The sequence below is a fragment of the Perca fluviatilis genome, chromosome 7, assembly GCF_010015445.1.
Source record: "Perca fluviatilis chromosome 7, GENO_Pfluv_1.0, whole genome shotgun sequence".
In the NCBI taxonomy this organism is placed as follows: Eukaryota; Metazoa; Chordata; class Actinopteri; order Perciformes; family Percidae; genus Perca; species Perca fluviatilis.
Window position 1 is genome coordinate 28,918,317 of NC_053118.1, and position 13,620 is coordinate 28,931,936.

At 39.6% G+C, this 13,620-nt stretch overlaps 1 protein-coding gene across 4 annotated transcripts in view; it reads left to right on the plus strand.

Moving 5' to 3' along the window:
- The first annotated feature begins 210 nt into the window (after positions 1–210).
- Positions 211–13,620, plus strand: part of fli1rs (Fli-1 proto-oncogene, ETS transcription factor-related sequence) — a 19,237-nt gene continuing 5,827 nt past the window's right edge. For 3 of the 4 annotated variants that reach the window (XM_039806238.1, XM_039806241.1, XM_039806242.1), the window contains exons 1-3: positions 211–366; positions 6,864–7,060; positions 10,372–10,538. In XM_039806238.1, coding sequence (XP_039662172.1) covers positions 349–366; positions 6,864–7,060; positions 10,372–10,538 — 382 coding nt within the window. In that variant the 5' untranslated portion in view covers positions 211–348. Of the gene's footprint in view, positions 367–539; positions 899–6,863; positions 7,061–10,371; positions 10,539–13,620 lie in introns of those variants that run through there. The other variant, XM_039806240.1, reaches the window with a different exon arrangement.

The following is a 13,620-nucleotide window of genomic DNA, read 5'->3' on the forward strand; positions in this document are numbered from 1 at the left end:
CTGCAAAACTCTAAGAATCTGTGGTTTTAAATGAAAGATTGTGAGTTTATTAAGAGCTTTTTTGTTTTTCCTTCTGTGCAGTGAGTGGTGGTTTCAGTGTTAAAGAGTGACTTCACTTCCCAATTTAGAGAGAGAGAGAGAGAGAGAGAGAGAGAGAGAGAGAGAGAGAGAGAGAGAGAGAGAGAAAAAACTTGTCATCCGGTTATGGTCTCTGAGCAAAAAATTGTTACTGCAATGGTTTGCGCCATAGAGCCAATGCACGCCTGCATGTATTGAAGTGAGGTTAGAAGGAATAAGCTGCAACATTTACAATAACGACTAAATGACAAAGACTGCGAAGCTGCTGCAATGGACTGTACGATAAAGGTACGTGTAGAATTGAGTTTTTAACGCTGCTGGTGAAAATGACAGGCGGCCACCCACACCAGAGACTGCTGAGTGAGAGAGTCAAGGCGGTGATGCGAGCTCCCCACTCTTTCCTTCTTGTACAAAATTTCCTCTTCCTTCCCGTTCGTGGTTGTATGTCGGCTCTATAATAACACAACTAACCACTACATCTTTACACTCAGATAAAAAGACTAATTGGTGGCCGGTTATAGGCGCGAACGAGGATTTCCAAACGCGTTTCGTTTTTTCTTCTTCTAATTGCTGTGTTTAATGGGAGCATCACCTCGCACTATCCACGGAATCGCAACATAACAAAAAGAACGCACAAAAAGCGAAATTTCGGAACATTTAGGTTGACAAACTTTAACGAAGAATAAGTTAATGAAGGGATGCTGGAGGGTTTTATTGCTGCGCACAAGGCAGGTGTCCCTGAAGGCGCCATGGATCGACTTGGATACAGCGAGAGCCCCTTTTTAAAACATCAGGAGGATCTATTTCCATCAGATGACTGGTATTTCACATTTCATACTATCGCAGCTACATCGGTTTATCTTCTCCGGATGACCAAAAAGAAGCCATTGTTTCAATTTCATTTCTTAAGAAATGCAGAAATAAAAGGCCTTCATGTCAGGACTTCTAATCATAAAGTAGCCATACTTTTTAATCAAGTTTACACTCAAAACTGGTTCTTGCGCAACGAAAGGCAAACATCTGTATCGGATAATGTCGGCCACAAAGATACAAATTCACGTTATAACGAATCTCATCTAATACTAATGTGCAACATTGGCCTGCAGGCTTTTATTTATTTTTTTGATTTCTGCATGAAAATATTCTTGCAACCTGCTGAAGAATGTCACCTAACTTCGACGAAATATTAGTACCGACATTCTTAATTTCTCGATTCGATTTATTATAACGAAAAACTTGACATTTCAACCAAAATAAAAAGGTATTTTCAGCCAATTGTAAGACTAGAAAAAAAGGCCATTTGAAAAAGGGGGCCTCGGTGGATTGAGGAACTTGTACTAAATGTCTCTTGTTTCGTTTCGAAATAATATTTAAATGATGGCTATTAGCCTATACTGATGGGCTTAAAGACAACCAGTTACATTATAATACTAATAAGTGTAGGCCTACATAGAAAGGAGTGAGTAATTAAAGGGCCAGTGCAGAAAAATGAGAACATCCTGAAACGAAAACTTCAATCACTAATTTATTCCGTTAAAACGCACAATAGCCTACATACGTAGGCCTATAGGCTATAGTAGGCCTAGTAGGCTGTGTCAGTCCTCCCATACGGGATTCTATGTTGATTAAACGCAATTCTTCAGATAGTTATTCTCTAGTAGGCTAGGCTAGGTTCTGTGTCGCAGCAGATTGGGTTTGAGGTTATTTTAAGTATAATTTATGGCTGCAAACGGGAGCACTTGTCAGGTGTCGTTATCTGAGCTCGGCAGGCTTCCTGTCTCAAACCTCAGACTTTCCGCACACACTTCCGCTCCGTGGACTAGAAAAAAAAAAGAAAAATGTCGAAAGGCAACAAAACCTCTCTAGAAAGAAACAAAGTGGACAAACTGAGGCGTTGCATTGTTTTAATTCGCCATTGTCCGCTCACGCAGGCTGGGAGGTGAGGGGAAGCGGGCCCGGCCTGCAGAGGTCCGCGGACCGCCGGCTCCGAGCTGTGAAAACCGCACCGTTGTTTGTGTAGCAGAAGGCGCAGCTGCGCGGGCCTTTGCAAAATCAGCTTGCCTTAACTTTTACTTCTGCTTTCTGTCACTTGCCTCAGACATGGGAGAGTATATAGAGGGCTGTGCCTTTGCAATACTTGATCTCTGGCCTGTTATTGTAGGCTACACCTTGTTTTGTGTGAGTTTAGTGTTTTTTTCAATCCATTTTAATATTCTTCCATAGCCCTGATGGGAGTTGACACCCATTTGACATGTTTATTAAGATATTCTTCAAGTATCTGGAAGCAATTTATGGTAAATACAAATGTAAGCAGGAGCTCATTTTATTTGCTAGAAACATGAGAAGTTGTTAAGTCAGAGAAGTTCAAGTTTAAACATTGATCTCGAATAAAATCTCCATCAGTCCACGGCGGGAATTTTTTTTTAGGATGAACAAAAGAGCATGAATGAAATGAGTTTAATTTATAAGGCTGCGGTGCACTTCAACTGTAGGAGGGATGATATGACACCAACATAAGTCACCAAATCAGCCTCTTTAACACCTACAAATAAGAAATATATTGGTGTTCACAAAACAGACTTTAAATATAAATGAATTGGTGCATGCAAGAAAGATGTTAACCACATCCTTGGTTGCAGATTAGGGCAGTGGTTCCCAATCTTTCTGGCTTGTGGCCCCTGTAAACAAAGCAAGTTCCCTTGTCACAGGTCAGATGCACAGGTAGGCTGTATGTTGGAACCAGGTGAACCAAAGTTTCCATTTGTTTTAATTCACAAGAAAAAAGCCAAATTTAGGTGGAATGGGCTCTTTTTTTAACCTTATCCTATTTTCTTATCCCTCAGCTTTATTCTGCAACCCATTTGAGAATCACTGGTTTTAAATTACCAGTAGAGCTGAAATGTTTAGTTGATTAATCAATTGGTCATTTTTCCAAGCAAAAAAACTCCAGGTTCCAGCTTCTCAAATAAGAGAATTAATTTCTTTTCCATCCAATAGAAAAATTATCTGGTCTTTTTTTTTTTTTTGACTGTTGTGGTTAGACAAAACAAAACATTTCATGATCTCAGCTTGGGCCCTATTAGATTTTTTTTTTAACCGTTTTCTGTTGTTTTACTGACCAGATTAATCAAGAAAATAATCAGCAGATTAGTTAAAACAAAAAATAATCAGTTAGTGTCAGCCCTATGTGGTTCCCAAAATAGGCTCCGGCCAGGCAGAAATAGGTCACTCGAGCTGCTGCTCCACATACACATTAACTGTAAAATCATATCTAACAGCAAAAACAAGTCACTCCATTTTTTTTTCTGAGCAAATGTTATTATTCCATTCAATTCAAAGTCCCTGGCATTCAAAAGTAAGAACCTTTGGGCTTTAAAACATAACATGACTGCCAACTTATATTATCTTGTACAGGCTGTATTACAATATCCCTTTTGATATTTTACAAAAACAAAATACAGTAGAAAATCTATTTGGAAAAAAGTACATTTTGGATTATCTCCATATGCAGTTTAACAGCTCTGAGTCAAACATGGGGCTGTTGTACTTAGATGTTGTCTTTTCCTGGAGTTAAAGTTACCGTGTTATCTTATTTAAAAAGTTATTTCCTAAAGATATAAGAAGTATGAACGTCCACGTCATAAACATAACACTCTAGGTTTGACTGGCAAGACTGCATGATGCAACCTGCAAAGCTGTTGACTTAAAGCCATGTCTGAAGGTTGCCATGCAGGACTTGTTGTTTGGGCTCTCACAGCAAGTGAAAAGTGTTTACTATCAAACTTAAAACGACCGGAGTAAATTTAAGGACATCGAGGCAGCGTCAAGAAGGTCATGTTTTTAAGTTGTTTTGTGTCACTGAGCAACAGGCTGAAACACATTGAACAGGAAGTCAGTCGTGGCATTAGCGGTCAGGCCACATTTTGGTATATTTGTATCAGTGTGCAGAGAGAGAGAGAGAGAGAGAGAGAGAGAGAGAGAGAGAGAGAGAGAGAGAGAGAGAGAGAGAGAGAGAGAGAGCAAAGGGAAGATAAAGAAAGAGCGGGAGAGGGAGTTTGTGGTTGTGAAAGCATTAGCTTGTCACTGAATGTACAAAACCGAATGTGATGAGCGGCTGCAAGTCACGATAATATCATCAGTTTGAGTGTTGAGCACTTTTACCACGACATAAAACTATTCACAATCATGTCTTCTTATGATAATCTGCTGTTGGTAGCCTTTTTCACAAGCCAACTGTTTCACTTCTGCACAGAGAACAGGGCCTCTGAAGGCATTCAGTGTGTCAGAGGAAAAGAAGGGAAAGAGGTCACGACACAAGTAAAACGACGCAATCAGCTGAAGAAGAAGAAAACAGGGAGTGCGGTCAACAGAAAGCTGAGCAGGACAATATGAAAGCCCTTTGAAAGACTTTTGTAACAAAAATTCTAGCTTTTAGTTAGCAAGCAAAATTAGATATTTATAGTCTAAGAATGTGACATCTACTTCCATTTTACGTTTTTATTTACAATATTTAACATTTAAGCGGAACTACAACAGTTTTACACACAAAAGTCTGTTTACAGGTCTTGGGGAGTACTGCATATGTTACAAAAGGTGTTTTAGGTGTTTTATGACTCCAGAGGAAGCTGCGCGAAATCTGATAAATTGCCTCAAGTGATGTCACTGGAGTCAGCGTCGGTTGGGGCTGAAGACTACAAGTTTGAAAATGAAATAAAATTTGAGGGAGTGGAGTTACAAAGAAGTGACGTCACCAGCGCTCCTCATTTCTGCTGGAGGCTACTTTAACTGCTTCTAGCATAACATACCCGGATCTCGGAATTAACTGGTGGCAATCAAGTTGCATTCTGGGTAATGTAGGTGCCAAGTTTTAACAAAGAAGAAAAATGCATAGAATAACAGACAATATCTTTTTTTTAACGCTCCAACCTGTGGAGCACAATGCTAAATCTTTTGAAATATTTCCAATAATGTTGATATACAACATTTTATGTTTTTTAACATCTGTGTCTTTAAATTTTGAGCAACTAATATCAGATTATATTTGTTATGAAACTTTTTTTTTAAACTAAAACGTTTTGTTTTAAAAAAGGGCTTATCCCTTACACAGCAGCAATGCTTTATGCAGCAGCGGCAGCAGGTTGCTAAAATCCCTCACACTGCTGACTTCTCTATCAGTTTGTTTGCAGCTTCGAGGAAATGCCAAACTGTGTGGCATGCATTAAGATGTGGTTTACAATGCTCAGGCAACAATTGAGCTAAAAAAAAACACAGGCAAAAAAAAAAAAATAGAAAAGAAAAACACAATGCGAAGGCGGCACTTCAATCAAGGCTATAGTCTTCTTGCTGTCCAATGAACCCGACCCCCTCTCCTCCCCTGACCACAAGCGTTTAGGGTTGTTTTCCAGCTTTAAAATGACACACATTTTTACACTGTGCCCCCCTCCTCCACCATTTCCTCTCCCTTGGCCTGTGCCAAAAGGTTCCTCTGCACATGGCGGCCAGGTTTCCTGTAGGCCACTGAAAAAGCACGGCACTGACGTACAAGGCCCAAAGACAATGCTCAACTCCTCTAAACAAACACGCACTTGCACCCACTTAGATTGCCGTGGTCGCATCACACAGGCACACTCTCTTAATGGGAGCAGCAGACAGATCAACAGGTCCGGTGTTTGCCCTCCCAAGTGCGTGGGATGAAAGTGCCATCTTGGGGTGGTTTTGGGGCCTCACTGTAGGTGCTGAACACAGGAAGGCTGACTTAAAATCTTGATTACACTCCACCTTGAGCTGACACCCCTCCCCCCTGCAACCCCAATCCTAACGACAAAATAAAACCGTGGTTAAGGTTACTGATCTTCGAGATTAGACAGTCACCTGACTACCTGAACAGTTTACGTCTTGTTAGTGCTTTGATAACTTCATATCTCTGGTTGTCCAAATTCAACATATACCTTTAAAGTTTTAAATCAACCACAGGGCAATTCCACTGAATCTTAAAACATTTATTTGTGGCAGCGGTAGTTTGGAGACTAGAAAAGAAAGCATGTGATTAGAAGACTGCCTGTTTGAATCTTGACAAAGCTAGGGAAAACTAAGAAAAGTGAACACTAAATGGTCCCAACTCTAAAAATGAGGTCTGAGCAAGTCACTGGTTCAATTCAAGAGCACTGCTAAAAAGAAGTCAGAGCATCCAGTAACAAATAGAAAAAAAAAGAAAAGCAAATAGAACTCATTTATGAATTGAAAGGTATAAATCAGCATTCTACATATGCATATAATACTGCATATATATTTTCTCACTCAAAGTATTAAAGGCAGTCTTTTTAACAAGCCCTTTATCTTTTGTTGGTGAATCATTCTGTAACAATTTATAAATGTTTTTTCTTTTTCCATCTCTATTTTAAGCAGATATGATTTGCTGTCATTTCTTTTAGTACATCCTCTGCTAACTGGTTACTGATTTTGTTGATTCACAACTAAAAAGGGGAAAAATGTAGTCCTTCAATAGAAATTTTGGATGATGTGTTCCTTTTAAAAATGAGATTTGTTTATAGCCACTGTAAAAAAACAACAACTTAAAACTCTAGATAAAAGTTAAATCTTTCAATCTTTAAAGTCTGTTGTGCTGTTATCACTCCTACAGCTCTTATAGCTAATGAGGGTTTACTTCTGTTCACTGAAGCATCTTAGGTGGAATAAGCAGAGTCTGTATGTGGAAAAAGAGTTTCCACAGGTTGTGACCCGGCACATTAATGCTAGACACTGACCGCTGTGGCTCTGTTGGACAGGAAGCGCTGTCCGTGGTGAGTGAGGATCAGCCCATATTCGAGCCGCCCTACACCGCAGTGCACATGAAGGCCGAGATGACGTCGCCCGGTGGGTTCAGCCAGGCCTCCAAGCAGAGTCCCGAGCCCACCGAGCCGGAGTGGGTGGGGTCAGCGGCGCAAAACCCTGGGAAAAGAGGCGAACACGTCAACGGAACCAGGTGAGTCAGAACAGGCCGAGGCCACAGGGGAGCACGGGTTCCCGCATTATCTGACTGTAGATTTACGGTCCGTGTCAACATTTGGGGCTTTTCCAAACACTAAAAATGTTTGTTTATTGTTCTCTTACCAAATGCAACCGTGTTGCTTACATGACCATCCATCATAGGTGGAAATGTTTGAATTCCAAATATGGTAATTTTGCTGTTTTAACTTTAACTCAACACATTACATATCGCCAGTGATGGAAAGTAACCGAGTACATTTACTTATTTTGAGCTAATTGCACTTTGAGTATTTCCATCTTCTGCTACTTTATACTTCTATGCCACTACATTTCAAAAGAGAAATGCTGTGCTTTTAATGGCACTACATTTGTGTGAGAGCCAAAGTTACTAGTACGTTTTCGGAGTAAATTTTACCTCAAAAACATGATCTTATAAAATACCACAGATTGCTTAAAGACCAGTGGTTTCTAACATTTCTGACAAAAAAAAAAACACTGTCCCTTGTCATGTTAAGATTTCTATGAGTTGTTAAAACATTCAAATGGTCCAATGTTTCACAAAAAAACAAAGTAGAAGTGTGTCATAACTTTGTTTTGTCTTCATAACTTTGTTTTGTCTTCTCCCTTATTAATTATCTCACAACCCTTCAGATTTATCTGATGACCCATAGGAGGGGCCCGACCCCTAGATTGGGAACCACTGCACCAAACTACCAAATTGTATTTAAAGTAGATAAAACCATCTCCACCTCAGCAGTAAAACGCTACATGCAATCTAATCATCTCATATGTAACAGGAACAGGGGCCATATTTCTGCAGAATGAGCACTTTTTTCTTTAATTACTTTTGGCCATAATAGTTCTGTACTTGGTAGAACTTTTACTTAAGTCAAGGATCTGAGTACTTCTTCCACCGCCGCTACATGGAAGATTTTTTCAGTGTTTTACTGAGGTATAAAAACTTAGTGGTGGGATCAACCAGTTCCACCTGGGGGCTGTTTCACAAAAGCAGAATATATAAATCCAGGATAACCGATAAAGCGAGGCTTGACCTAGTCTAGTCTGTGCAGCCTGGCTTGGTGCGTTTCACAAAGGTCAAGTCAGGCTGAGGAGGAGCGACTAGGTCGAGCCAGGATGAAGACATTTGGATAGATGCGCGTTCACGGCTTTCTTTAACAGACCGCGAGGTCGATCACAGATTTATTGAATCGCGTTGTACATACTTTACACAGAGTGAGCAGCAGCTTCTTATTGAAGTATAACGTGAAACAAAAAAAAAACAAAAAAACTAAACACGGCCGCTGTAAGGAAACAGCGAGAGAAAGCGTGGATCGCAAACCGACTGAATGCGTAAGTAGCCGAAATATACACATTAACTGACCACTGCTCTGAATGGAAACCGTCATAATCATACCATTCAAGGATTAGGCTATTAATCATTTGCACAAATTAACAGTTGTACTCTTTGGTGCTTAAAAGTAAGCAGAAGATAATGTTACTCAATTTTCTACAACGCTAGAATATGATGCGCAAACATTTTCTCCCTCTCTCTCATGGGCTAAAATATAAATTACCTGAGTCATATCAACTTCCACTGCTCGCTTTTAATGCAAAGTGTACAACTGTTCGTTTTTGCAAATGACAAGTGACTCATTGAATGCTTTCAGTTAAGAGCAGTAGTTCGTAAATGTATATTTTTAGATATAGCCTATCATTCAGTCGGTCCGCTATTATCTGCCACGCTTTTTCTCTTTTTTTTTTTTACAGAGGCCGAGTTTCCTTCTTTACATATTATATGCTTTGCTTCCTCGTATATAGACCTAGGAAAGAAAGACACTGAAGAAATTGGACTCTAAAATCTAGAAACTATAAAGATAATTATGTGATAAATTCCATGCACACTGTAAACATGACTATTCATCAGTTATTTCCCCCCAGCAAAATATAAGGTGACATGACATGACTGTACAGTGTAGCATACAACACTAGATAGTTACTGGTCCAGTGAACTAAGTCTACATTTTGGGAGGATTGTACAATTAGGATATGTTCTTAAAATTGTACAATCCTCCCAAATTATAGTCCCAGTTTATTGGAAAACACAAATTGTGTGCTAAGAATGCCAAATACAATGCAAACGGAAGAGGAACAAACATGATCCTTTATTGTTAAAGAATAATATTTAAAAAAATGAATCAACTAAAATAATTCAAGGTGCATTGGTCCACTATAGAAACACACATGTACAGCATTGTATGTATTGCCCTTAGTAACAGACTTCATTTAAAACACATTTGAAATTTGATCAGCCTTTTCTAATTATCTCAACAACTGCCGTAATATATTCATCAAACTTCTAACAACAATATGAACAGCAGTCTTCATTCAGCAATATAACAGTAACAATGTCACATGAATAATTATAAAAATTAATGGTCACAACTTTAAATAATAACAGTAGTTAACTGAACAGCAATATGCAGCGGTTGTATTTTAATGCAGGCTGATAACAATAAGGTAAAACCACTGCTGAGTGAACAGAAAAGGCTCCAGGATTAAATAAATCCTGGCTGTTAGACTGGTCTGGACCAGGCTAGCTGTACAGAATAAATCTCCATGGTAACTTAGTTGCCTCTGCTTTTGTGAAACCAAGTTAAGGCTAAATTCATCCAAGATAACTGGGAAATCCCGGCTTAATCCCTTATCTTGGTTTTGTGAAATAGCCCACTGGCAGTTGCTGTGTGTAAATATTTACAACAACTAATCTCTAGGTAAAATCTAGTGTGAGTGATGCAACCCTTTTAAAATTTAGTGATACACTTAGTAAACACGGTCTTTTAACTAGGCTAAGTTTGAACTTCTATTTAGCTGGTGCAGTGGGCTCCAGGTTAGCACCAGTCTATTCTTTATAGACCTTTTCACTGGAATCGTGTTGGTGTAAAACAGTCTTGGACTCATTTTATCTCCCGTCAGCTACAAGATATTAGCAAACACTGCAAGAGGAAATAAACTTGCACCCAGTAGAAACTGTGAAATCTATTGCCAGAACAGCCGCCATAGTAAATGTCTCATTATTTGAAATCATAGCAGTACTTACAGCTGGATAAATGGAAGTGTACAGACACTGAAGAATATATACATCAATAAGATATTTAATGATCAAATTACACTTTGCTTACACAGGGACCACAGATGTAAATTTGCTGTATAGCTAACTCTGGTACAGGGCCTAAACCGTGCATGGTGCCTGACAAATAAACTAATAAAAAAAATAAATGCTCCTGCTTTCTCCTTTGCCTGTTCTAGCCGCGAGTCCCCTGTGGACTGCAGCGTCACAAAGCGCTCCAGACACATGAGCAACGACGGGCCCCCAATGCCCTACCAGGCCTCGTACCCGGAGCCTCGCGTCAGCCCACCAACGGTCACCCCGCCCAGCAGCGCCACAGAGGAGAAGAGGGTCATTGTGCCGGCAGGTGAGCTGAGTCACTGAACCTTACGCTCCATCCTCACACAAGACCAACGCCATCACAAGACAGTTTCCCAAGAGCTGGCTCACACTGGGCTTGTGCAATATCAATAACTGAATCAGAGATGAGCATAGCGTGCGTTTTCCACCGAAACAACTGCTACCCACCAGCAGCCACTACTCTCCAGTGCCACAGCTAAACCACAGCTGGGGTTCTGGTCTAGCATGACATCAGGGTTTCAAATGAATGCTATTTAAAAAAGTGTGAAGCCTAAAGTGTAAATTTGGCACTCAGGACTGTGACGAGAGCGCAAGCAGGAATAGAGGTGTAATGAGGTGGTGAGGACATTTTTATTTTTAATCATCCTGCTGCTTTCTGTAGCTACAAAGAGTTTTTTCAGACAATGAAAGTATTTTCAAATCCCATACGGACATCAAAAAATTAACTTCTTAAAAAGGATAAAACAATACATTTTCCTTCTCAATGAATCCCATGAAAAGACCAAAACGTGCGTATGCATCCTACTTAACATACATAAGAAGTGCTGTCTGTAGCCAAAGATTGATATATCTTATTCCTTTGTGCCATAGAGCTCCACTGTTGTCCAAAAGCATTACAAACACATCAATACTAGAACTAGCTGTAAACGCTCGTGTATTAATCTGCAGCTGAAAATAGTCCCCAAAATGCACTATTTACTCCAGTTTGACTAGGCATTAAAATCTACAGTGCCCAGCTATTTTAGAAAGTTGTGAAGCCTTTTGAAAAACATGAAACTGTATATTTGTGACCCATTTTTGAAAATGTACATCTACAGTAGGAACAAATGAGCTTTGGGCTGTGATCCACAGGAAGTCAGAAAGTACTGAGAGATGGACTAAGGCATTTTCATGCGATTTGTTGACAATATGGAAAGTATAAAATGCCAGCACAACACAACACAGGATTTTCTTCAGTTGAATATGAAAGTGGCAACAAAACCGGAAGGATGTGTCACAGATTTATAGACAGTCAAGGCAATATTTGTCCAATAACACCCACACCAGTAAGTAACACCATGGTACCAGAGTTCAAGTCAAAGTTACAGAGCCTTAATCTAAAATATTCCGCGTGTTTCAGCAGAGCAACAGGTAGAGCCGAGTTTTGGTCAAAACTGACTTTTGCTACAGCTGAACTGTGAGCAGTGGATTTCCCTTTTTCTTTGCGGAGGAAAATTTACTGACATACAACTTTAAAGGGAAGACAGTGATGTGTCACTACTATCGGAGTAGTCATAGTCGAGGTTTACAACCGACTGTCCATCCATTTCATCCTTGCTATGAATCACTGGTCCAACCATCTAACGTTTTACGTTCTCTCTCATGCACAGTTCTGATACTGTTATCATCCTTTGAGACTCATTATTGAAGCAGTTTAAAGCAGCACGTTTCAGTGAGTCAATCTCACCTCAGACATGCAGTGGACGATTTAAAACTCAGCTTTGTGGAATCCGACAAGATTCGTTAATGAGTCACCAGCACAGTTATTCTGCTTCATAATACACGGATGTTGCATCACAGCGGCATGTGTTAACCAAGGACAATCAGGACATGAGGGTGTGGTGACTTCGTTCATGTCCAAAGCCCCTGCCTAATATTACGCGTGATTCACAGTCATTGTTTGCTACTGGAAATGAGCTTACCTTCCTGAATCAGACTAGTGATGTATCGTAGTGCTGTATCAAGACATTGAGATTAATTTAAACCCAAAATATAGTTCTCAAAAGCTTATTAGTGCCTCATTCTAAGGATAAGGCTCAGCTATATAAAATAAGATTTAAAAAACTATGTATATTCAGTTTTTTTTTTAACCAAGAGTGAAGTTTCATAAAGTGTCTGGGCAAAGGGAAATAGTGCTTTAGATTTAGTACTAAAGCAACATCTTCTGATATTATAATAAAAGTGTAGTCTAAAAAGCAAGTGTAGAAGTCAAAATGCTTAATGCATTGAACTGTGTTCCACTGTTATAAAACAAAAACCCTTAAAATTCTTTCTCTAATTCCTTTAGCTTTAATTGCAGTTTGCTTGGAATCCCCATTTGGACAACAGATATTTGTAAAATGATAAGCAATACAATATCATTGCACAGTCCTGGTGCACATGAACCCTGTAAGGGTTGTCAAAACCACCACAAATAACCAATAGAACAATTTGCATCTTTCCTGAAGACCGCTGGGGCTGTCTTCAGCTCAGCATTATCGGTAATTATTTGTTTACTTCCTGTTACCTTCAGGGAAATTGCGAGAGCAGGTGGTGGCATGTGGAGATCCGGGCCAAACAAACAGTTGGCTACAACAAAATATGAAAAACACTTGATAATTTAATAGGTCACTTTAAATTGTGTGTGTCAATGTACATTCGACATCATCTCAAAATTTAAAAGACCTTTCATAGTTAATAACTTAAGACCGTTACTTTTTAAAGTGCTCATATTTTATGCCCATTTTCAGGTTCATAATTGTATTTAGAGGTTTTATCAGAATAGGTTTACGTGGTTTAATTTTCAAAAAAACACACCATGTTTTTGTTGTACTGCGCATTGCTGCAGCTCCTCTTTTCACACTGTGTGTTGAGCTCTCTGTTTTAGCTATAGAGTGAGGCATCTCACTTCTGTTCCATCTTTTTTGGGAGTCGCACATGCGCAGTAGCTAGGTAAGGACTACCAGTCAGTCAGAAGCAAAGTATGAGGGCGTGCCACGCTAGCAGCTAGGCTAGCATTATAACATGTTATAAGGTGACGCATGTTTGTCTCAGAAGTAAAGGCTGGACTACAATAGAGCTGTCTGGAGCAGTTGGTGAACAGTGTTTTCTGTTGGAGATGGTAAGTCCCTTTGGGGTGGACTTTGGGCTTTTTCACTTTGTAAACCGATTACATGCACAAAAAGATATATAACACAATAAAGGAAAGGGAACAAGCCAAAATGCATAATATGAGCACTTTAAGGTGAAAGACGTTTCACAAGCATCACAACTGGTACTCATATCCGCGTAATTTCCAGTGTTATTCAGCGCTTTCATGTCCTACAAACAAATTGTTTGCGCCCAGGGGC